Raw genomic sequence first — 25,718 nt, 5'->3', positions numbered from 1 at the left:
ATTTTTTTGAAAATCGCTCCCAGTAGAATTCAAAGGAGCATTATCCATACTCAGCACCCCTCAATGCACTGGAGTGGTGGATGCTCAGTAGTAGCAGCATTGCCCCCCTTTCCAGGGCTTTGAAACCTCAGTTATTTTGCCAGCATTTAGACTGTTGGGCTGTAGCTAATGTGACCTCTTGCTGTGGATAATAGTACCTGCTACATTGAGACCAAAGGAATGAGAGCTGAAAATGCAGTTTGGAAGCCTTCCAAGGGTTCTGGGGGAGGTAAAATGCTCATCAAATTCCAGCCTGGATACTGGGGTACTTTGCCAAGAGAAACAATGTTGTCCAGTGGGAAGAGTGCTACGTTGGAACTTAGGAAACCTGAGTTCTGCTCCCAGCTCGCCAGTTGACCTACTATGTGAGCTTGGGTGAGTCACTTGCCCTTTTGATACTTCCCTCCCAGTGTTAGTTTTGTCTGAGGTGTCAAGTCCTTGAGCTGGGAGCATATGTTCAGTGTCTAGCACACTGGAGCTCCTAGGGATGCAAATAATAATGGTTGAGGGTTTTTTTTCTCCATGTTGCAGTGAAGACCATCTGAGAAATAGCTGGTTTCTATTAGAGTGTGTGTGTGTCTGTCTGTCTGTCTGACTGATTTGCTCCCCTGTACATGTCTTGCAGGTACTGAAATGCTACAGGAGGGAGCTGATTCTTATCCTTCTTAAGAATGTAGTGCCTGATTTTGGTAACCTCTGAGCACTCAGCATCTACTGACACCAAAGGGGGTTGTGGCTGCTTGGCCTCTATGTTTTGCTTATGTGCTTTCTCCCTGGGCTGCTGTCCCATTGAACTGGATTCCCGTTGAAATAAGTGGAAGTTTTGTCTGCAGAGGAACCCAAAACTGGGTGTGACCATAATAATTTTATTTCCAAAGTGGTTGGAAGGCTGTTCAGCATGAAAATACAATGGGAGAGCACAATGTTTCACAGCATACTGGAAGGAGAAAATTGCTCTGAGACATAAAACAAATTCAAGAAGTAGGAGAATGTCCCAGCAAGGCAAGAGAAGGATTAACAAGTGGTCATCAATACTCTTTCCCCTCTAAAAAAAAAAAAAAAAAAAAATCCTAATTCTGGGGTGGGTTTTAAAGAGTAGTAAAAGCTGGACTGGGACACATATCAAAAGACATGTCATACTATGTCACTCGGGCTGCCAGGGGTATAGTGGTGGGATGTGTGTGTGCATGGAAGAGAGAGACTGCGTATGTGTGCATATTGGGTGTGTATTTGTTCCAGATAAAATTAAGAAACATGTATTTAAGGGCAAAATATTTTTAAAGGTGATCATTAATGATTGAACCTGATTACCAAAGGATAGACTAACTTCATCACTAAAATTATAAATAAAGATTGGATGAGTTCTAGTTCATCCATAAGTCATCTGACTTAGGAGCAGGAATTGCTGGATGAGATGCCATGGTTTGTGGTATGCAGGAGAGTCAGACTAGATGGTCATAGTAGACCCTTCTGGCTATTGAAACCAAAGACCTCCTTGGCTTCGCCTGTGTTCCTGGCTACTTGTTCTACACTAGGCTCTCATCTGTTTTGGCTTGGCTTCCTACTGAATGAGAATGAACTCCAGTTAAACAAAACATTTATCAAGAAAAGTAAAGAAAGACTGGTGAATTCCTTTTCAGGTTAATTTGGCCATCTGCTGCCAGCAAAAGCCACCTGGTTTGGTCTGTGAAGGCCTCAGTCAGCGATGATAGCACTGTCACAGACCAGACCATATGGTTTCTTAGCTCCTGACCCAGAGTCAGCAGCTGACTCTTGTCCCTGATTTTCTTTTCTCACTGAGCTAGAATGCACCTGGTTAAATAGGCCATATCTCTTGTGGGTTCTAGTGTCTCTATCTATCAGCCATTTTCTTGGGAACAGAATGCAAACTGAAGGGCTCTCCTGTGGCAGCCCAGGTGCATGGCTCACTTAGCCACAGAGGTGCTGGGAGATGGAATCCTACCCGGAACTTGTGTTTGCAGACTTGCACAGGGTTGTTCTGAGCATAAAGGAGTCTGGGGAGGGGTGGGAAGGGGAAACATGCTGCCTAGCAGCCTCTGTCTCGCACAAGAAAGGGCTTTGAGTGCTGAAAGGCCATGTCCTCTGCAGTCACACAGCTTTCCACAGATTTTATCTTTCTGGGTCTGTGTATGTGTTATGAGGGCTGTATTAGAGAAGTTACAATAATTATGTTTGCCTTGTGTTCCATAATGCGGACAATGGTTTCTAAAGCACTGTGCAAACTGACTCACCCCTTCAGCCCGCTGAAAGGTGTATTTTGTACAAAGGAAACCTAATACATGTTTAAAACTGAGGGCGAGTATAATTTTATTTGCATTTTTCTGGTGGGAAAACTGAGGCACAGAGAGTAAGTGTTTTTTGTTTTTTTTACAGAAAGAGAGTGTTTTTTTATTGTAAGCACTGCAGTAGTGACTAGAAGTTCCACTCACAGACCAGGACCCCATTGTGCTAGGTGCTGTATAAACACAAAACAAAAAGACCATCACTGCCCAAGAGAGGCTACAATGCAAGAGGCAACAATTGGATACAGAGATGGAAAGAAAGGAGACAGTAATGAAACACTGAGGGGTCTCCTGCATGTGAAAGTTGATCTGGAATAAAGTAGAGTTTTAATTTTATGGTTTAACTCTGTTTGATTGCTATTATTAGTATCCATCCACACATGAAATAAATCCCCTAGCTGTTGCAGGTTAACTCCATGGCTAGGGACAGACATTCAGAAAGCCTAATTGATTCAATCTTGGCAGGTTAGTTTAACCTGGTTAGGCTAAACCAGTTTGTAACTGTTCAGATATCCCCTCCAGACTAAGGAAGTGCAGAGACATGCCTGCAGTGATTCAGGCTAGAAGCAAGGGGGGTTGCTAAAGCAGCCCTCTCTTCCTTTCCACGGTGGGGTGTGGCCTGGCCAGGCAGAATGCTCTGATTAGGGAAGCCGCACCCTGCCCCCCCCCCCCCCCCCCCCCCCCCCGACTGCTCCTATGACCAGGGCCAGCAAGGAGTTACATAGCATTTATCAGCCCATCAGCAAAACAAAAGCTTCTCTCATTAGTTCAAGCTCTTTTTAAACAATTTTTTTCAAGGAAGGAATGAAGGGACATTACCAGCTAGCTGTTGATTAGCTCCAAAAAGCCTTAAGCAGACACTTGTCCTGTCTGCCATACAAAGACACCTCTCGGCATTAGCTGACATACCACATGCTGGCTACGTCCATGCTGTGGGAGAGAGGAGGGAGGAATCCCTGCTTGAGCAGTGAGTGGGGGTGGGGTGGGGGGGCCAGAGGGAAGCCAGGTAGACCCTGCTGTAACTGCAAGTCTCTGCCGGAGCTCCAGCCAGGAAGCAGAAGGGCGGGGGCCAGATCTGCTGTGGAGCTGAGAGCCCCACCCAGGGCTGCAAAGCATCTGGGATGCTGGGGGACTCCGGTTTAAGGTAAACCAGGAAGGAGCCTGGGACAGACATTGCATAAACCGGTTTGAGCCGATTCATAGATGTTTGGGTTGGAAGGAACTGTAGCAGATCATTGCATGTTCAGCCTCCTCTTAAAGACCCCCAAGGTAGGGGAGAGCACCACCTCCCTTGGAAATCCATTCCAGATTCTGGCAACCCTTACTGTGAAGTAGTTAAGTAAAATCAGTTTTACTTAACTGTAAAAGCAGTTTACTTAACTGTAAAAGCAGTTAAGTCTGATACTGCATTCCACCAGGTTTATCTCAAACCAGTTTCAGCTATTCTCAAACTGGTTTATGTGCACTGAATGTCTATTCTGTTACAGGTTTAAACCGGTTGCTAATTACTTAAACCAGTTTGTGTAATGTCTTTCCCTAGCCCATGTGTAGAAAAGCCCTGAGAAACAAGTCCAGGCGAAAGTCCTGCAGATGAGAACTTGGGAGATGCTGGCTCCTAGTCCAGTACTTGGTCTCCTGTCCCATGCTGCCTCCCTTGCTCCTCCATTCCCTTTCTTTTGGTGGTACCTGAATAGACTTATAACTTCCCCCAAAACCTCCAAAATCTTTCTTGATTGCAAACAGAGAGAGCAAGCAGATTCCATTTGCCTGAGAAGGGGCAGGAGGGGGAATAGGTCTGTGACTTGGCTTGAGCTGCAGCAATGTCATGCACGCAAATCTCCTGCAGCCCTGTTTCTTGGGGATGGGGGATAGAGGGAAGCCCCATGCTGATAATGTACTGAAAGTAAATGAAATTAAATAAGCGAAGCAGTGCTTGCAGCTCTTGCCTTCCCCCCTGGGTAATTCAATTCAAGCATTCGTGCTGATGGGATCTCACTGGGGCTGCCTCTGTCATCCCGCTGGGGCCTGGAATCTTAACGTCTAAATAAAAGTTTCACTCAAGCATTTTTTATGCTCCTGCCAGCGGGATCAGCAAGCTAGTGTTGGGCACATTAATGTAATATTCATACTCGCGGGGTCTCCCTGTGTACCAGGCAGCCTTGTCCCATTTTCATAATTATAAATGTCCCATAAAATGACATTTAGATTTGCATTAACAAAAGGGGCCCGAATTCTGGATTTTTTTTTAAACGTTTAATGTGCCTTTTTACAAGTCAGATGTTTGGCAGCTCTAAAGCAAAAGCCCGATAAGAAAGATGCTGTTACCTGTGCTGCTGAAAGGAGGGCAGGTGTGCCAGATTGATAGCACCTGTGAGATGCCATGTTTTTGGGAAGTTCCGGATCCTGATCAGACCTGTGCAGTTGGCCCATATGTCAGTAATTGCCTCCTACAGCAAAACCCCAAGTCAAATGCAGGGACATGGGACTTGCCATATTGGATCAAACCAGTGATCCATATAGTCCAGCATCCTGTTTCTGATGGTGCCAAGTGCTGTGGAAGAAAGAGTGAGCAATTATAAGCTTACCTCCCCCCATCAAGAAAAATTCCCTTCCCATCCCTAATGTTCCCTGGTCCACAAGTGCCCTGAAACTTGAAGATCGATAGCCCTTTCCTTGTTCTTTCCCTAAATTTACTCTTACAGTGCTGGGGGAGAAGTGGGGGATATGCATGTCCAGTCTTGTACTTCCATCCTGCTTTATGCTTGACCTGGGCAGTATCTTCTGGCAGTGTGTTTTACAGGCAAATGTGGAAAAACATTCCTTGCAAGTAATTTCGAATTTGCCCCTGTTCAGCTTCAAGAATAAAGACCCCACTCATCTCAGTCCCACCTCAATTAAACAGGGGTGGAATTTACACTGACCAAAGTGCTGCTCGAGCCTTTGAGCAAGGATGTAAGTGATGCATAGGTCCCTCATAGAAGGGCAAATTCCACCCAAGAGCAGGGTTCGAATTACACTTCGGCTCTTGGCAGGGTCTGTAGTGGTGGCAGCTGGAAGGAGCAACTGCTGCCTCCTGAACTGCTTAGAAAGGTTAGGGGTGAGTTCTCATCTCTTATGAGAGGGCTTTCAACTCTTATGGGGGACTCAGCACCCCTCTCCCCAAGCTTCCCTGTAATTCAAACCCTGCCCAAGAGCCATCATCATGTGACTGCCTTACACTCACCCACAGCTTTGCCCCCAACAGAAGTCTCCAGTTCCCAGTTAATAAAAAGCTCAGAGAGGGGTGCGTGTGTGGAGAAAAGTTTCTACAAAAATGAACTTTGTGTGTGTGGCTGCTCTTGTGCCTGGCATTCACCCCGAGACCCATTTGTTGAGGATTTATAGCAACCCCAGAGTTTGCAAACTATAAAACACAAAAATGAAAATAGTCTGCGAACAAGGGAGCTGACAGCAGGGATAGATTGGACCGGGAGCTGGATGTTAGAAAGAGACGCTAAGAAAACAAGAGAAACCCTTCTGATCTGGGATTCTGGGAAGTTATTCATACTTAAAAGGCTGCCAAGCTTGGGCGCTGGGGAGATGATTAGTAGCATTTAGTTAGTCATTTTTTATTGTGTTTCAGTACAAATTATTATGACGTGAGACTTGCCAGGGCTCGGGGGGAGGTAGGGGAAAGGCGTTCTCAGTGGCAGTCTGTGAGCCATAGAATTCTTGAGTGAACTGGCTTTGGCATGCAGTTCAGGGCACAACTATATGCTGGATGGAGCGTCTTCTCAGTAAAGCTTACAAGTTGCAAGTTTTTTGGGCTTGATGCAAGAACAGTGGGGTGAAGCTTTCTGGGGCAGGAAGTCGGACTATATGGCCACACATATCCATCACAGCCTCTGAATAACCTGATCCGGGGCCAAAAGCCTTCAATAACATCCTCTTGATAGTGCCTGGCATGACCTGCTCTCGTGTAAGCAAGATGTGTTTCAGGGACAGTTAGGGCAAGGAGTTGTATCTTGTCAGATGGGCTTAGTGTGTGTTTGTGCGTGCACGCAAGCATGCATATGAGCACACCTTAAAAGTGCTTGAGATAGAATTGAGCAAAGACACTGAGACTGCATGTATAAGCCTGAGGGGGGACTACTGTGGTTAAGGATGAGAGGATCCTGCAGTGAACTGCCAGGTCAGAAAGAACTTGTGCGTCTTCATGGACCTGAAGAGCCCTCTGCTACTGTTCTTGTCCACCCTTCCTCCCTCCCACTCCTGCCAGCTTTTCATTGCTTTTTTACTAGCAAGTCTACCCTTCAGATCAGCATCTAAAATAGTACTGTTTCTCCTATGGTCCACACCTAGATTTCTGCCTCCCTTGTACATAGTGGAAGTAAAAAGCCCTAGTGGAGGAAGATAGTTTGTAATCTTGATGACCTCAATAAATTCTGGCCTATGTGTAATATAAATCATAACTCTTAGAGCAGCTTTATGCAGGTAAAGACTGTTTCTGTTCGGGGGGGAGAGTTAAGGTTTTGAAAAGGGTTTTGTGGTCCCCAAAAGCTGGAATATCCTGTGTATATGAGCATAAGCTGTGGGGGTGGTTACATTCATTGTCTGGATGTCCATTGCATGTCTGTGGTTTTGCACAATTGTGTGCTTTCTGGAGGTAGGAAAACATCATGAGATTTTGCTCCATTTTCTCTAGGGTCAGAGGACAACCTACAGAAACCTACTCAAGAAGTGGAGAGCATTTTGAAGCAAGGATACTTGGAGAAGAGGTCCCGAGGTAAGTCAAACATACCTTTTTTGAAGGTGTCCTGTAATGTAGTGGGTATGGATTGATGTCTTTTGAATGAAGCTCATCAGCAAGGTATAAAGATGGAGAGGTGAGAATGAAGCAGTGGTGATTTTTGGATTTTTTTTAAGAGTTGTTTTTCTACTTGTCTTTTATTTTGGAAATTCAAGGGTTGTTTCCCTTGGAAAACTCTGAAGATGATTGGAGATCTTGGTATGTTCATGAGATTGGTAACACCACTAAACAGAAAAGTGAAGAAACTTTTGTTTCAGTGATTCAACTCCTTGACTGAGTTTTCAAAAAAATACCTAAGTGGTTTATGAGTACAAATCTTTTTGGAAGTTGCTTTGACTTATGCACCAAAGTTACCTTGCTGCTCTTTTGAAAATCCCACCACTTATTCTCTGTTAATGCCTGATGCAAACAGGCTATGGCCACATAGGCATTTGGAAATGTTTCAGAAGGGGAGCTGCTGATTGGGGGCCCCACAGCAACTGTTCAATGCTTCTAGAAAAATGTAGCAAAACTCCTACAACTTTAACCTGGGATGAAATAGCAAAACAATTTCAACGTTAATATGACATTTGTATGATTTCTAGCTTGTCCCCACATAACTGTTGGGAATGTAACAGCTACTGGATGGTTCTGAGCAAGAATCCTCTTCTCCTCCCCCATCCATGCACACACATTTGAAATCACTCAAAATATGCATGTACCCATACCCTCAAAAACACCTGGGAAAAATGTTCTCTTTAAGGATTTGACACAAAGGGTACATAGCTCAAATAGAAGCAGTGCAAATTTGAGCCAGGGCTTTTTGTCTCAGCATACATGCCCAGACATGCCCTGTGGTGTGGTGCAAGTTGTGGCACTTGGGGAAAAATAACTGCTTGGCTCCTACCTTCTGTGGCCAAGAGGAGCTAGAGCTTGGGGCCAGCACCTGTACCTGCCCCAGCAGTGTAAAAAGTAGCCCTGTTCTGGCGCCATCAGTACAAAAAGCTTCCCTAGCAAGTAGCTCAGGGCTACTTGTTCTCAGGAGCTTCTGGGGCCCAGCCAACTGGTACCTAGGGACACTACCCCTTGTGCCAGCTAGACTGCTGAAGCAGCCCTAAGAGTTCCCTGCACCTTTTACCAACTGCAGCAGTCTGGCAGTGGGGGTTACTGCCTGGCTGTGACTTGTTGCCACCTGTGACAGCATGTGGCCCCAAGGCTGCATGCCTGCCAGACCCAGATAGGAAGTACACTGCCATTAGAGGCATCTGTCCCTCTGGGCCAGCTACCAGTAGGCTGTAGCTACAGAGTTACCTTTGTGCAGCGCTACTGCCATGTGTGCTACTGCCCGGCCATTTGGGCAACTATTGCCCAGAAGATGTTCCCAGTGTGATGGCCTGCTTTGAACTGTGGGTGGCTGTGGAGGGATGTGGGGGGCCGTGGGATGTATGGATAGGTGTGGGTGGATTGGGGGGTGCTGCTGAGGAGGTATGGTTCCCCTGCCCCCCACAGGGTGCTGCCCCCCCCATACAGCTCGTGGATTGCCCCCCCCACAGGGCTACAGCCCCCCATAGGGGCCACAGCCTCACCAATAGGGGCCACATAGCCCTGCGAGGTCTGACAGTTTGTGGCTGTTTGGGCTGTATTGGGGGTGGGGGGAGGCTCTGCCATGAGGCCCCAGCAGCTGCTGCTACAGCTGGTGACAGTGGGCTTTTTTTTTAAGTGCTGGGGCTGGGCAGGGTAGCCATTGGGGTGGGGGAGGGGGCTTTAGGACTAGGTGGGAGATGGGCCCGGGCAGAGCAGTGATCCGGAAGGGTTTGGGGAGCGGGTAGGGGATGGGGCCAGCAGGGGTCCTCTCCCATGCTCCCCTTCCCCTTCCTCCAGCCCCGCCCCCGGGTCCAACTCCTTGCAGCTGGCACACTTCAGTACCGGGACAAGGGCCAGCCATAGAGACTCTCTGACTGGCTGCCAGAACATCTCTGTGGAGGACCTGAGCCTCTGTTGCTGCAGAGCATGGTTGGGGACCGTGCCCTGCCCTGTTTCTTTTTCCCAGGGTATTTTTTGACCCCCAGGGGTCTAATTGTACCCCCACGCCAGGAACACTTTTTTGTTCCCACACATGCCTCTTGCAGCATCTCAGAGGGCTTTGAGATGCTGCAAGAGGCATGTGTGCACTTGTTTGGATGGGCCCAAACTGCTCATTTCAGTCAAGTACTGAGAGAACTGTGTATCATCCAGTTACCTCACCAGTAGATTTGGGGAAGATAAGATTTGAATATTGACAAGTCAAGGTCAAGCAAGGGAAGGGAAAATGTCTGTCCTGCAGGGATTTGTGTGTGGGTGTGTAGAATTTTTCAGGCTTCCTATGTTCATTGTAAATAAGAAAGGAAGGCACAACTTATATTTGTTTTCCTTTTCTGATCACTGTTCTGCACAAAGGGCAAAGCCAATAGGATGAAACATTAATGTCATGTACTCTCCAGGGAAAAGAGGTGTCCTTACCTCAGGTTTAACTCATGGCTACTAACAGAGGATGAAATTCTAGTGGAGACAGCTGGTTTCTGGTGCTTACATGTGTTAGAAAACTTAGGTAAAGATTATGGGGCCATCTAAGGTGCACCTTGATGTATGAACTCCTGTGAAAGCTACATACTTTCCCTGGACTCCACTACAGTTGATCCACTAGAAGATACGATCCATGAGAATCCTTGCCTCTCACATATCTCCTTGACCATTATGGCAACACCAGCACCTCAACACTAGTGGTCTCCACTGGGATTTTACCTCATATTAGTTCCTGGTGCAGTAGGGAACATGAGGTTGGAACATACGCTTTTTCCTAGTGAAGAGGGTTTAGATTCTGAAGTATCACAATATTAAATGCTTAATTCTGAATTTAATGCCCTAGCATGAGGATATCACATCCACATTCTGTTGGGGTGAATCTGAGAGACTGTTGTGGGAAAAGGACTGAAGGAACAAAACAGGATTTGAGGAAATGTTTCCTCTCTGCTGACTTTTCTCTACTGCCTTTAACACACTTTTGTTTTCCCTTTCTGTACAGACCATAGTTTTTTTGGGTCAGAATGGCAGAAGCGATGGTGTGTCCTCAACAGAAAGATCTTTTACTACTATGCCAATGAAAAAAGTAAGTGTGCAAGCATCTGCATGTGTTCTTCAAGCAGCACCCAGTGGCTGGGAGCACAAATGGGCTTCAAGGGTAAGAGCAGAGCTCTTGTTCAGGGAAGTGCTAACATCTCAATAGGGGGAGGCAGGGGAGAAATGCAAATCAGTTTACTTTCTGAAGTCATTGGAGTTTCAGGAGCCACCGCAAACTATTCCTTCCTTAGTATGGTATATAAAATCCTATACCTCTCTTTTTATTACATTACCATTTAGCATCTTAGGGCATTTGTAGATGATGCAGAGGTTGAATTCTCCCCAAATTAAAGCAGTGTTTTTTTTAAAAACACCACTTCAATTTAGGGCAAAGTAAACCCCTGTGTTGTGTACACCTGTGTTGGAGCCCAATCCGTACCTGCCTCTCCAGTGGCAGGGAGGGGAGAGCGAGCTGCTGGTGGGCAGAGCAGTCCCTGAGCTGTGGGTGTGGGGGCTGGTGCTTTCCTCCATGACAGCAGTGGGCCCCCACCCCCAAGCGGCACAGCCCCTTAGGCACCTGGCTCGGGCAGTCCTGGGGGGCACCGCAGCCATGGAGAGGAGCACTGGGCTCCAATACAGCTCAGGCAGACAGGCTCCGGAGGGGTGGGGAATCAGGCTTACTGCTTTTGTTTTTTTTCTTTTCCTTCTGTGCCTGCATCATCTGCCTTCGCAGCCCTTGAGCTGCACAGATCCTGGTGCTTCCCTCTGCAGCTGTAGGGCAGGAGACTAAAACTCCTCAGAGGTGTTTTACTTTGCAGTGCCCCAAAATCCTTTGATGTATCCCAGTAATTTAAGGTGCATTATGCCACCAAACGTGCTACAGTGGCCAGAATTAACATGCAATATGCTGCCGAATGTGCAAACAGCAATACCATTAAAGTGGTGCAAAAGGTATTTAACTTGCTTTAAACCCACTAAAAAGTGTCTACAAATGACCTTAACAGTAGGCAAGAGAGACAAGGGGTGGGGAAGAAATACAGGTACAGAGCAAGAAGGAGCTCATCAAATAAGCCAGTGATGCAGCTGAGAACAGACCCCTCCCTGTCTGCTGGGACTCTGTTGCTAAACTTAAATTTGTTTGGGTAAGACTTAGCGCCCTTGTGACTGCACCGGGGCTTTTTTTTAAATTACTGAGCTGGGGTGGATAAGGGCAGCCATGGGAGGGCTAGGGGAGTGGGCAGGGGTTGGGGGGGCTGGCAGGGGTCCCCGCATGGTCCCCTCCCCCAGCTGCCCCTCCCCACCCCTGGTACTTACCAGCTCAGAGTGGCTGCAGCTCCCTGCTGCAGCCACCAGGGACTGCCCAAATCATCAAAGCTCTCTGAATCTTTGCCGAAGATTCGGAGAACTTTGAATCAATTCAGATCTTTAAATTGGACCCCTGATTGGATTCAGATTTGGAGATTCGGCCACTGAATCGGGCCAAATCGCCTCCGAATTGAATCACCACCCGAAGTATCACACAGCCCTAGTATCTGACACATTCTGGATTTAGGATTGTGAAAACATGGGATCCGTTAGACCAAAGCAGTTCCAGCCAGTGCTACATGCTTCAAAGAGAAGCACAAATGACCCTGAAATGGGCAATTATGGAACAGCGGTAGGGCAAGGGAATCAAACATACAGATCTGGCCCATGGAGCCACTCTCTTAAGCCTCCTAAACTATCAGCATAGCCAGGAAGAGTGGCTTGCCACAGAATCTAGGCTCTTGAGTCCCAGTGGATATGGTTACTGGTGGCAGGAGGGCAAGAGAGGGCTGATTGAAACATGGGTTGCCCTCTGGCCATTTTGATTATTCACACTGCTATGGCCCCACCTCTTCAGCTGCCAGCCCCCACCATGTGCCCTGTGCTGGAGTTGAAACTGCTGCTCTGGCACAGTGCATGCAGTGGCTACAGCTCTGGCTCTGGCTAGGGGCACATGGTGGGGGCTGGAGTGCTATTGCCTTGTACCCTGGGTCAGAGCTGGAGCTGCCACCACCACCGCAGATTCCTCATACCCTGAGCTGAATCCAGGCCCTCAGTACAAGGTGAGTTGGACACTTAGGGCTGCGCAAAGCTTTGGGTGCTGATTCGGTTAGGAGGAGATTCGGCCCAATTCAGTGGCCGAATCTCTGAATCTGAATTTAATCAGGGGACCAATTTAAAGGTCCAAATCGATTCAAAGCTCTCCAAATCTTCAGCAAAGATTCAGAGAGCTTTGATGATTTGGGCTGTTCCTCCTGCAGCCACTCCGAGCTGATAAGTTACAGGGGAGGAGGAGCTGGGAGAAGGGACCATGGGGAGACCCCTGCCAGCCTCCCCAACCCCTGCCCACTCCCCCAGCCCTGCCTTGGATGCCCCCACCTGCTCCAGCTTGGTACTTTAAAAAAAAAAGAAAAAAAAAGCCCTGGTGCTCACCAGGTGCGATCCCCACTGCTCCCTACTGCATGGAAGGCTCTGCGCAAGCCCCCTTGACACCCCCCCCCCGGCTCTTGCAGCACCCCCATGGCTGCCCTGCCTGCCAGGGTTCTTGGTCTTTAAGGAAAAAAAAAAAGAAGCGGAGAAAAGCCCCGGGACTCACCCATTCTGGTGCAGCCTCAGGGCTTCAGGGGCTCTTGCAGAGCCCCCCATGTGGCACAGGGCAGTGGGGATCGCCCCCCACCGGCAGGAGCAGTGAGTTCTGGGGTTCTTCAGGGTTTTCTTTTTCCTTAAAGAGCCGGAGCTGGCCCATGGGGGGTGCTAAGGGGCTCGTGCAGAGTCCCCCATGCAGCATGGGGCAGTGGGGATCGCCCCCCGCCTGGCAACACCTGCTAAGCTGCAGCTTTTTTTTTCTCCCCCAAGTGCTGGGAGCTGAGGCAGGCGGGTGGGGTGGCCATTGCTGGGCTGGGAGAGGGGCGGGGGATGGGCCTGGCCTGGCTGGTTTGGAGATTCGGCTACTGCTGAATCTCTAAATCAGATTCGTCTGAATCGAATCAGGACAGTGATTTGAATCACTGAATTGAATCACTGTCCCCTGAATCGGCCAAATCCAAAGCGAATACTAGCCGCTTTGCACAGGCCTATTGGATGCTCCTGCCTTAACCCCTGTTAGTTAATGATCAGATTAAGCCCTGAAAGAGGAAAGTTTACATCCTGTCTCATGCAACTGACATAATTGTCTACAGGCATCTTTAACTTTTGGTGGGGGAAGATCTCAGCCTCAATGAAACTTTGTGGTAGGGAGTTCCAAAGGTTAATTATTATGTTGTGTAAAACAAAAATTCTCTTCTGTGATTATTTGTTTTGCATGAAAACAAGGTGTTGGCTGACATTTGCGAAGGTGCCTAAGGGATTTGGATGCTTGATTCCTGTCAAGTTAGTATCTGAGACCTTGTTTATCTAGGAGTTTGTTGCTTCCTGCTGTTTGTGGTTTTCCATCTAAAATCCTGACTTCTTGTTTGGACTTCTAAGAAATAATTATCATGACATTTCAGAGGGCTTTAAGGCTAGCTGGGACATAAGGTACTTGCACTTCTGTAAAGAAAAAGATTCTGACCTTGTTTTAATTCCAACATGGGTAAAAGAACGAGAGAGAGGAAATGCAAGAGTGGAACTGTGTGTAAATAAAACACTATACCAAGTTTTCCATTAGGCGTCAGCTGGGCTTTAACCCCCAAGTGACTGTATATAATCCATGTGTCAGTGTATATAAATATTTTGCTGTTATGCTCCATCAGGTACATATAAACAGACAGCTAATATCTCCAGCAGAGTTTGGCACAGCAAGATATATGGCCTTCTGTACACTGTTCAACCCATCCAGAAACACTGCACACCAACAGCTTTAAAAATATACACATGTACCCTCAGTATATGATGACCATTTTGCTCTTAGGATAAAATTAAAATCTAACACTGATGAGCATGGTTTTGCCATTTTCTAGTACCCTTTGTCTGAGGATTTCAAAGCATGTTACAAATATTCAATTAAACTTCTCCACCCAGCTCATCCAGGAAGGTTAGGGTCAGCATTTTTATGGCATGTGCAACTGGAGAAACTGAGGCATGGGTAGTAGATAGCAAGGTTAATCTGAGACCACCCAGCAAAAGAGTGACAGAGCCAGCCACAGAACTCCAGTGTTCTGGTGTCGAGTCTTATTACATCCTTAAAGCATGCTGCCTTCCTTACACAACAAGAAAATGTCTAGTTGCCAGGTATAAGAGGAAAAGAACAGGCCAGATCCCAGCTGGTGTAAATCACCTCAGCCTTAATGGCTTCTGTGAGGTTACGTCAACTTTCCCAGCTGAGGATTTGGGAGGGCACATGTCTGAATGCTTCCAGAGCTGAATTGTCAAAGGCCCCACTAAATATTTCTTTCATCCACATCAACGTATTAGTTCTTTATCAGCTGAATAATCGTTTGTATCATATTTCCCCAAGTACACAGTGGTCTCTGCTTCATTACAGTCAACTCATTTTGTATGTTCCTGTGACCCTAGCTATCTTTCCTTTGCTGCTTATCCTCCCGCAAGGATAAGGGCCTCTTCTTTGCTGTTCCTTTTCATAGACTGAGAGATGTTGTAGTTATCCCTTTGCAGATGGATTCCTCCAGGGTTAGCGATGTACAGAGTAGGGAAATAAGGACTTTTGTCCCATTGACTCATCAAGTGACCTGAGTTACTTTTCTGCGTGCTTCAACTGTTTCTCTATCTGTGAGCTGACACTATCACCACCTGTCACCTCTGTGTTGCTGTCTCCCTCAGTACAAGATGCTATGCCTAAGCAAAGCCAATGATTGTATGATTGATTATTATAGGCAAGCAACCAAAAGGCACCTTTTCTGTTGAGCACTACAGTGCACGAATGGCTCCTCACCTGCGCAAGGACTCTCGAAAGGAATCCTGTTTTGAGCTAACCTGCTCCGGCAAACGCAGCTACGAGGTAGGATCAGCTGAACACACTGACCTTTCATTGCTATCTGACTACCTAGCTGCTTTGAACATGAGAGCTTAGTGTGTATTATCTGTGTGCATTCTGCATACAAACATGTGGTACATGCTCTCAAGTAGGCAGGGTTGGGTACATACTTCAGCATCTCTGTAGGTGTTATTAGGCCTCTTTGCCGTGTCCTAAATCACTAAACCTGAATCTGTGGCAAGACAGACCAAGTGATGTGCTGTACAGAAGGTGCTGATGCCCCTTGTTCCTGGTAAGTAATCTAAGTATCCTAGGGTGATCTGCCTTGTTAAGACTATGATGACAACCAAATGGTACTGATCTTCAATCATGGCTGGAAAGTCTGATTCTGCACTGCTTTCCACCTTGCACTTACATCAGTACAACAGGGGTATAAAGTATGACCAGAACTAAATCATTTGGCACTCACTTGGCATAAGTTGGGAGCCCTGGAGTGAAAACTAGACCCAAAAGGTCTCATTTTAAAACAAGGGTTTTGCAGACTGACTTCATGCTGTTTTCTGTCTGGGTGAGGCTGAAAATAACAGAAACAGTCCAAAGTCATAAACTTTGGGTCTGGACTTTCCTGGATTTCAGAAACTTTGGCTCAGACTCAGTAATAATAATAATAATAAAATACTTTACACAACAATCAAGTTTTTATTTGGTGAGTCAAGATCACTTTAATAAATTAAGCCTGGCAACCTTCCTCTAAGGTGGATCAGCGTTGTTACACCCTTGTGATTTTCTGTAATGTAAGATTAGAGAAGTGCAGTGACTTGTTCAGGGTTGCACAGTGGGTGAGTGGCAGTTCCCAGAATAGAACCTAGGAGTCCTGGATCCTAGTCTTTTGCTCTGACAGCTAGTCTCTGATCTCTCTGCTTAATTCCTAAGAACTAACACATGGATGTATTCATTCTCTCTCCAGTTTACAGCTTCAAGTTCAGCAGAAGCTAGAGACTGGGTGGATCAGATCCAATTCCTACTGAAGGGTGAGTAGTAGTGGGGAAACACTGTAGCTCAGGACAGGCCAACAAGTTTGGAACCTTATTCCTTCAGACAGTCTGAGGCCTTAGCTCCAGGGAGCTTAATAAACACTTTACACTTCCCTAGTTCCATTCATCCAGGGATCTCAAATCCATTTACAAATATTGAGAATTTAGAACTCACCACCCCTGCAAGATGGTCATTTACTGTTGTCATCCCTCTGATACAGATGGAGAAATCAAAGGGGTACTGTGACCTGCCTAAGGTCACACACAAACTCAGTGGCAGAGCTGGGAAAAGAAGCCAGGAATCCTAATTCCTGGACCTCTGTATAAAAAGATGCAGTTCCTTCCCAGAGTTAGGAACAGAAGCCAGAAGTCCCTTTTCCTGGTACTCTGCTTTTCACCACTCAAGTCCTCCCTCTCTACAAGCCAGTCCACATTACAAAGTTTTGTCACTTATACCCACCACCCCTCTTCAGTGGAAGAATCTTCCGAGGGGATAGCAGAACTTATTCCCCCTCTGCCAAGCAGGATAAGACTTCTGCCACCCCCTCCCATCCCATGGCAGACAGCAGAATGCACATGGAGACACACCAGCATCCTCTGCTGGCTATTGCAGTCGTGTCAGTAGCCAGTGCCTTTCTAGGGTGTACTTTGCACTCTGCAACACAGCTGCTGAGTGAGGTCATCAGAAGTGCATGGATGTGCATGCTTTTTCGTGGTGGCAGCTGCTGCCTGTCTTTACAACTTCTGTCACAGAGGTGGGTGTGTTCAGCCATTGCCTAATTTCTCTGGCCCTTATATCCCTGATATCTTTTTTGAAATTCACATGATAGCTCCCATGAATAGAAAAGCACTTTGTTCCTGTGCAGCAGCACTAGGACTTAAAGCCACATAAGACTGCTCTTTACCAGTCTACTGGAGAGAGAGCCTCTTTGGTGTCACCTTGTGCAAAGGAGTGGGATGCTGGATGCAAGATGTCTGCTCTTATGGCACCCTCTGCTGGTCAGTCTTGGGGCAGAGCACTGAAGAAACTAATAAACAGTGGGGGAGAAGCAGCTACCCCTGAGTAAGCAGGTGGGGGAATAGTGGGGGCTTTTTCCTGCAAAGTCTCTGTTTCCCACTATCAGATAATCCAGCTGGAGAGAGAGTGCATTTGGGGTTAAAAAGAGACCATTGCTACTTGAAACAGAAGGGCTGCCAGTTTTACTCAATATTTTTACTACTGAGAGAACAAGCTGTGGTGTGGCAATTCCACAAAATGCCCAAGTTATAATTGAATAGGACTAGAAAACAGGGCCGGGGCGGGGGCTGAGAGTCTCTCTTGGTGCATGCATGTGGTATAAGAAGAAAGGCCAGATTCTGGTGAAAATCTGGAGCCTCACTGCTCTAACAACCCTTAAGTTATTTCAGGTTTACCCCAGCCTAACTGAGATCTGAACCCAGTGGTAGGTGTGTAAACTTCCTGGGAATTGAAGACACCTTTGTTGTTTTGTACCCCTTGATACGTTCTGATCTGTTGGTTAAAATCTTGGTTGTGCTGTTAAAAGAGTTTCGTTATACCAGTGGTTTTCACCATCTTTAGACTCAAGGTCCCCCTTGGAAAATGCTACCTCAAAGCCTTCACTTGCTTTTTTGACCACAGAAAAATAATAGAGCAATTATTCTATTGCAGAGAACTCAGAAAACCCACAACAGATCAGAGGATTTTTGACATTATGGATTCCTGTTTGAAATCTCTGGGTTTATTTTGTTTGAACACCTAACAATACAAATATTATATGGTAGCCCATGGCACCCTGATTGGGAATTACTGCATTATACTTTCCACAGTGAGCCCAGTGACTGTGTAGCATTTCCTTGGTGCTCTAGGGCATAGTTTCTCAACCTGTGGTACATGTACCCCTGGGGGTATACGAGACAGAGGCAGGGGGTAAACAGGTACCCCAACTCTCTCTCTCTCTTTTGTCCCTTCCTCCTCTCAAAACTATGGTAAAAAATTTAGTGCACTGCACATTGTGCGGTGCTTTAAATTCCCCAGTAATAATTTGGTGTTCAGTCGTCCTAGTTTTGGCCAGCATCACCTCTAGACCAGGTACATACTTGAGTTGTGCACCCCTGGTGTAAAAGGTGGCAACCCTACCCACATCAGATCAGACATCTGTCATGTCATGGCCTTATATACACAGCCCATCTTCTAACATATGGCACACATTAGTCTGTAAATATAAAATCCCCTGGAAAATTGAGTGTTGGGGTACTTCTGAAATTTTTCAGAAGTAAGGGGGTACTTGCTACTTAAAAGGTTGAGAAACACTGCTCTAGGGAGGTATGTACTCTGCAAAGTGTCCGGTGACTGGAATTATACCCTGCAGATTTCCTCCAGGTCCCCAGGGCTTTCTATCCCCTGTTAACAGTCTTTACCCGGTATTCTCTTTGCATGTTCTGGGCCAGTCACCCATGGACATCTAAAGGGGACAGCCCAATTCTGATGGCTTTTACTGTTGAATCAGATTTATGATGATGAGCACTGAGCAAGGCTAGCCTGGTTCTTGGATAAACATTGGTGCACTCTCCAAATAACACCATTTAACCTAATAGCTTGGTTTTCTCTGGCTCATTCTTTTTCACTTTCCTTTCTGCCAGACATGAACTCCTTCACCATTCCATATGATGAGGAAGAGGAGGAGGAGGAAGAAACTTACGACGACATTGACAGCTTTGACACTCCAAACACAGCAGTACACAATGCTATCCTGAATATGGAGGAGGAGGAGGTGATAGCAGCTGGTGGTGAAGAGGAGGATGACATCTATGAGGTTCTACCAGGTGTGCAAAGTATTAAACTGCTTCCAGGCTGGTTTCTATAGAGTCCAGACTGCTGAATGAGCAGAGAGGTATTGTTCTCCCATGAGGGAAATGCTTTTGTTGGAATAACAAAAGTGCTAAAAGCAGGGTTATGGCAAAACTACTAAATTTGGAGTGTTTACAATCCAGCTGGTCCCATTCTTAGTTCAGTGCAGTCCACAGGTTATGGATTTTACTCCTAAGGTGCTTTTTTTTTTAAAAAAAAAACAATGTTGAGTCTCTCAGATCAAAGTAACCACTCTTTCTTAGAAGAGTGGTTCCCAACATTTTTAGACTCATGGTACGCCTTAGAAAATGCCAGCTCATACCTTTCACTCGTTTTAACTGTGGAAAAACAGTAGAATAATTACTCTGCTGGAAAGAATCAGGAGGTGTGGAACAGATCAGAATGGTTTTGAAAGTATAGGTTCCTGTTTGAAATCTCTGGGTTTATCTTGTGAATCATGTGTAGGTATTTGCACACGTAACTGCGCTAATATTATGTAGCAGCCCACAGCATCCTTGAAATGGTCTCCCAGCACCCCAAGAACATATATAAGAACATAAGAATTGCCATTTACTAGGTTAGACCATAGATCCATCTTGCCCAGTCTCCTGTGTCACAGCAGCAGAGAACAGATGCTGAAAGTGAGAGTGAACTGTAACCGGGGTTTTGTTCATTGTTCCTCTCTTGCTTGCAGACTCCAGACTTCAAAGTCTAGGTGCTATGGCACCCTGGTTGAGAGTCACTGATCTAGAAGATATGTGCTAGTGAAACTGTATGTTCTTGGGTTCAGCTCAGGAGTCATGTGGTGGACTCTATAGCCTCTGTAGTTGATGATAACAATGCCCATATTAATCCATTCTGAGCAGGGGATCTATGTTGCTGACGTGGCTTCCAGTCTGGCAAAGATGATAAAATAGTGATGTTAAAGATAGGCCCTTTTTGCCCAAAAGTGCAGTGGGCTCTAAGCATGCAGTCCACCTGGAAAAGATTGCTCAAGTGCAAAGCCAAGAACTCCAATGTTTTGACTTGTAACTGCTTGCTTTAGAAGGTATAAGAGCCAGGAGCAAAGCCATGGGAGGGCAACATGCTCTGCAGTGCTCTTAATTGTTACCATAAACAGCACCACGTAACCTGCCCCTGAGCCTAATACCAGACACACCATTCAGGCAGTAAGGCTGGAGAAACAGCCGTGCACCCAGCAGGCTCCCAGGGGGCCAGGGATGATGTTGGTTAAGCCCTATTTCTCAGGCACATGCCACTCAGATTCTTTACAGATTCTTAGAATATGTTATTCCAGCAACATGGGGGAAGGGTTTTGCCCAGAAATATGATGAGAAAATGCCTTCCATTGCACCCATGTTCATGAAACCTAGATTCAGGACTTACACTGACCTTCCTGTATCTATTTTGCATTGATCTGGTAGCCACTGGAGGAAGCAGACCCAAGTTTCCCAGTCTCTGTAGTGGCAAGGGAGGGAAGAGGAGGTTGGAATCAGCCCTGATGGATCCTTACCCCAATACCATAAATAAACTCCCAGGCTCCTGGTGGCTGCTTATGCAAGACTTAAGGGAGGTTTTACCTAAGGTTCTGGTCAGGATCAGGCCCTAAACTCTCTGCCCCTCCCCATAGATGATTGTGCCTGCCCAGGTGTAAGGAGGAATGTGTCGCAGTTTGTCCAAGAGCCCAAGGCCTTTGGTTTAAGAATAAAGGCACAAAATCCACTGATAGTGTCCTGCCACCCTTGCCCATTGATAAGCAATTTCCTTGGCAGCTGCAGACAGGGTTAGTGATTGTAGAAGGGAGGTTGTTACTGGTGCAGCCAAGTATGGAGTTTTGGCACAACGCAGGAGCCAAACTCTGTTCTGTGTGACACCCATATAGTCCCACAGAAATCAGCATTGTTGTGTGTGGGGTTGGGAGAGCAGAATTTTTGTTATGCAATTTGTGTCTGGCATTGAGGTGCATTGGGCTAATTCACTGGTTCTCCACCTGGAGGTTGCGAACTGCTTGCCCTTCCCATATTTCAGAATGGGATGGGAAATCCTGCATAGACCAGAGGAGGGCATTCCAGGTAGGGAAAAATCTGAGGACCATGGGACTAAATCCTCAGCTGTGACATTTATATGCCCCACTGTGTCTGTTCCCAGGGCTCTCTCCCCTCCAGCACCCAGCTTCTTGGCCCCTCTTTTGAAATCATTATCGATTTACAGCCACCATAAACATTTCGGTAGCTGTGAATTGTTGTGCCACAAACTGAGGATTATGACTGCAGATAGAGAAACAGCAAGAGTAGAAGAACCTTTGAACAGTGAGGATCTGGTGACTGGGTTGGTGTCTAGGATTTTCCATCTGTAAATAGGTCATTTTTTAAAGTTTTGCCTGCTTTGGCAGCAGTATTCCCAAGAAACAGCAGGTCTGATCACTTTAAAGATCCTCCACTGTCTTGTAATGTCTCTGACAAGGTTGATAAAGATGTAAGGTGGATTTAAAATGCTGCCGCCCTGACCTTGGTAGCACACAGGTGTCAAGGAAGACCGTGAACCACATTCTCCCTTGCTGGTGTCCTTAGTGCTAATATATACTACTGCAAAGTGGCTGGAAAATGCTGTACTGGTTCAGACAGCTGACAAGGCACAGGGAAGTAGAGAGCCAAGTCCACAGGCTGCAAAGTGGGGAAGAATCAGGCCCCAAGGTTCCTTACGTGTACTGCTAATGATGCCTGAGATGATTAAATCTTTCTCTGCCATTCCTGCTGCTTTGCCATTTGTGTCTTTCCAGCTCATCCCAGGGAACTTATTTCACATCTGGGTTTCCATCAGTCCCACTGTCCAGCTCTTGTGCTGTAGTAGCACAGTGCCACAGGGGGGCAGGCTGCAGAGCACTGTAGGGCGACGATAGAAATCCAAATCCAACCCTTTCTTCCATTGTATGTTGGTTGACATGCTCTGTATGTGTCATTTCTATCAACTCTTTAGCTTTGCTTGTACAAGAGAGTAGCTGTATTTACTCACATACCACACATACTTTTTTCTCAAAAATCTGCCCTCCAAAATTGAGGTGCATTGCTTTCTTCGCTGGAATAGAAGCATGAAGATGCTGTGTTGCAAAATGGCTCCCAGCTTCTCTCAGCAAGCAAGCAGGAAGGGTGGAGTGCAGTGTTAACCCTTTCCCAGCTGCTGTCAGCTTACTGGCCAAGAGAGAAGCTGGCAGCCATCTCACAATACTACTTCTCCATGAAAAAGCCATCTCTAGGCCCTGAGTCTGAAAAATGTGGTTTTTGTACATTCAGCCTTCCAAAAAAACAAGGTGCATGTCTTATCTGGGGATATGTGGTATGCAACATAGTACAGTATTTAGGGCCTGGGTTAACCTGAATCAATGTCCTTCATACTGCAAACAATCTCCCATCTCTTGAATCCTGGAATCACAGAAAACACTGCAACGTGTAGCACCTCAAGCACCCTGTCCTCACAATACCTTTTCAAGCTTCTGCATTGCCATATTCTTGCGTTCCGGCATTTTGCAAGTAATGAGGTCTGTTCCAGCTCCAATGGTGCAGTCCATATTTTTCTCCTCCTACTCCCCTGTGTGTAGATGGGAAGCATAAAACATTGCAGCTGCACTGATTGAATCACCTGTATCCCACAATTCCCTGCTTCATGTGTGGCTATTCACTGGTGTTCCTTTCTTCAAGTGGTCTGGACTAGACATCACGGAGAAGGTGTCTTATAGTCCCAGAATGCACTGGTGCAAATACAGCTGCTAGGGTTGTGACAAAATGGGCTCCCTCATAAGAAAACAATGGGGCTGTCTGGAATACACTTAACCCTGGCAGGATAAGTGAGATAGCTAAGCATTTCAGACAGTGGGCCCCTTATTTGAGCTAGGACACAGTTCCAACTCCCACATCCCAGCTTTGCTAGCCAAAGTGGCAGGGAGTTTGAGATCCAGGATAGCCTCACTTCTGCTCTCCAGGCTTGTGTGTTGTGCATCTCTTCTGCAACTTGCAGCAGAACCTGCTCCTGCTGAGTTCTGCTGAGAACAAGTATCACTTAGAGGCTGCATGGAAGAGACAGAGCTTGTAGCTATTAGGCATCCTGTAAGGGTCGTGGAAAGTGAAAGGAGTTTTCTGGATCCCAGACTTTCTATAACTGCACCCAGCATAGATGTTGCCTGTCACAGGTCTGTCATCTTTAGCAGCTGTCAGGAGGAGTGAAGGTGCACTTTGTCAGCATTCCTGGTCTGAAGAGTAGATGGAGCTGTTGCCAGACTAGTCATGTCTTGTCATGGAGAAACTCTGTTTGTAAGAGAACCTGTATGATGTGGCCATACCACCATGGTGCAAGTGCTGTCTGCACTCCACCATACCATGCAACCATGGAAGGTGTAAGAAGCATCATTACCATTCCAATGAAGAGCTCAGCACTTAAGTCCACCAGCCACTGTCTGGTCTTCTCCTCCCTTAAGTGGATCTGCTCCTGCTCACCCTTCTTCAAGAAAGGAAGAGATTTACACAACCCAGCCACAGTGTTGCTGCTGTCCAGCAGTATGTGGCTTGCATTATAGAAGGTAAGGTATTTGGTAGATCATAAAGAGAAGAAGTTGTACAGGGGAAGGGAGGCATGCAGTAGATAGAGCAGTAGCCTACACCTTGGAAGAACCAGGTTCAAGTATTTGGTCTGTCACAAGTTTCCTATGTGACCTTGGGCAAGTCATTTAGCCTTGCTTCCGCACCTGTAAAACTGAGGTAATAGCCCTGCACTGTCTCACTTGGCTCTTGGGAGGGTGAATCCATTAATAATGGCAAGGTGCTCTGACACTGCCATAACACAGACCATGCCAGCATTTCACGTAGCTCAGTAAAGAAGCACCTGCTGTGTCCAGCCTTGCTTCCCCCCACAACCTCTGTGTGATGGGGGATTTCTTTACTCTGCAAGTGACAGTCTCTGCCAAGGTTGAGCTAGTTTTCTCATGCCCCAAGTTTAAAAAAAAAATAGTGAAGAGGGAAAAAAAAACTAGGGGGGGAAGAGAGATAATTTCCTCAGCAAGTCATCGTTGTTAATGAAGTTTTACAAAAACAGATACAACCAAGGAAAAATAAAATTTCACAGGTGATAAATTTTTCCAATTTCCCTGGCAGAATTCGATAGGATTGTTAAATTAAGAGTGAAGGTGTCTGTTAGGAAGCAACGAGCAGTGATGGGTAATTTTATAGAGTGGAAAATTGAATCAAATTGCTACATTAAAACACAGCTCCTCTGAGAATCTACCCCTCACCCAGGCTTCTCCGGCACAGCAGCAGGGGGTGCACAGACCCATTGGCTTTGTAGCACTGGCTGGAAAAAGGAAGGGGTAGGGGCCAGTTCCTTAGTCTTTTGGAACTCAGGGGGGAATAGCCATTCCTTCCAAGGATTCACAGGGATTCAAGTTTGGATTCCAGCCACGTGAGGGAAGGCATTTCCCTGAAGAGCAGCACATCCAGTCTTTGAGGTAGCTGTTAGATTTCTGGCTGGAGGGGTGCAATGATGGAGGGAAGCAGCACAGTCAGAGGAAACCCTCAGGGTTTTGCCTCAGACCCTGCCAGGTGTATTTTTATTTTTCTCTTCTGACACGGTAACATCCAATCTCCTTGCATGAGATCAAATGACCACTGATGTCCCCAAAAGGCTTCTGCTTTCTTTTTTCAAGTTGATCTCTTTGAACCTACTTACTAGCGATAACTGATTTAAGGGGCCTGTTCTCCATGAGGCTAAGAGCTGCGGTGTACACAGGACCTCTCTGTATCAATAGAGCTGTCTCAAAATATGCTGATAGTATACACAGGGGTCCATAACAGTAGCACCCTGGGGTTGTTTTTTTCTGATCTGGATGGATACTGATGCAGCTGCTTGGGCTGGCTCTATCTTGGGCAAAGAGTGGACAGGGAGTAGACACCAGACACACAGCCCTTCATCACTATAATTTACTTGAATGCCATGTAGAATTACTCTGGGGAAAATCAAGGGTAAAATTATACTGGTGTAATTAAACTTAAACTTTTGTGTCATGTGCCCAGAATTGTCATGGAGGAGACTTCTGCCATAGGCACAGGCAATTACTTGTTTTCCCATCAACTAGTGGCAATCTACTATAATAATAATGTCTGCTGCGAGTAGCAACCCAGAAATAGCCAGTCGTCTGTTTGTTGTAGATCAGCTGGTATACAGAACCAATGTAAATGTCGGCTACATGTGTGAGTTATGTGTCCAGGCCCTTGCAGAAGTTTGATCCACAGCTATGCCCCAGCTGAGTGCAAGAGCTGGAACCTGGGCTCTGTTTGACCATCCCTCAACAGTGTCCTTGGCTAATCTGATGAGGCCTGGAGTAAGAAGTGACCTCTGAATCAGTGAGGCCCTATTATATTTAAGGTTTGGAAGATGCAGCCAAAGATTTTGCTATAATTGCTGCTCAGGGAGTCTACATGCTCTTGGCTATAGCCAGACTTATTTGGGAGGAGGGACCTGAGTCAGGTGTTCACTTGCTGCCCCCACCATCATCCATGCTCCCTGCTCTGAGTTGAAGAGGGTTGTCTTCTTGTCGTAAACTGGATGTTTGTCCAGAATCGTGCACAAGCAGTATCTTCTGTTGCTGCAGCAACGTCCTCCTTCATACGGGTCTTGCCAAGGCGTTGGCAAATGAGCACGCGCTCCATAA

At 46.4% G+C, this 25,718-nt stretch overlaps 1 protein-coding gene across 1 annotated transcript in view; it reads left to right on the top strand.

Moving 5' to 3' along the window:
• SKAP1 (src kinase associated phosphoprotein 1) overlaps positions 1-25,718 on the top strand; it is a 245,351-nt gene that overhangs the window by 173,187 nt on the left and 46,446 nt on the right. Inside the window, exons 5-9 of the mRNA XM_090044642.1 lie at positions 7,027-7,107; positions 10,172-10,255; positions 15,042-15,166; positions 16,110-16,173; positions 18,817-18,999. Coding sequence (XP_089900768.1) covers positions 7,027-7,107; positions 10,172-10,255; positions 15,042-15,166; positions 16,110-16,173; positions 18,817-18,999 — 537 coding nt within the window. The remainder of the gene's footprint in view (positions 1-7,026; positions 7,108-10,171; positions 10,256-15,041; positions 15,167-16,109; positions 16,174-18,816; positions 19,000-25,718) is intronic.

Source organism: Crocodylus siamensis, chromosome 4 (genome assembly GCF_052110815.1).
Source record: "Crocodylus siamensis isolate JL-2025a chromosome 4, ASM5211081v1, whole genome shotgun sequence".
In the NCBI taxonomy this organism is placed as follows: domain Eukaryota; kingdom Metazoa; phylum Chordata; order Crocodylia; family Crocodylidae; genus Crocodylus; species Crocodylus siamensis.
This window is presented reverse-complemented; position numbering and strand designations above follow the sequence as displayed.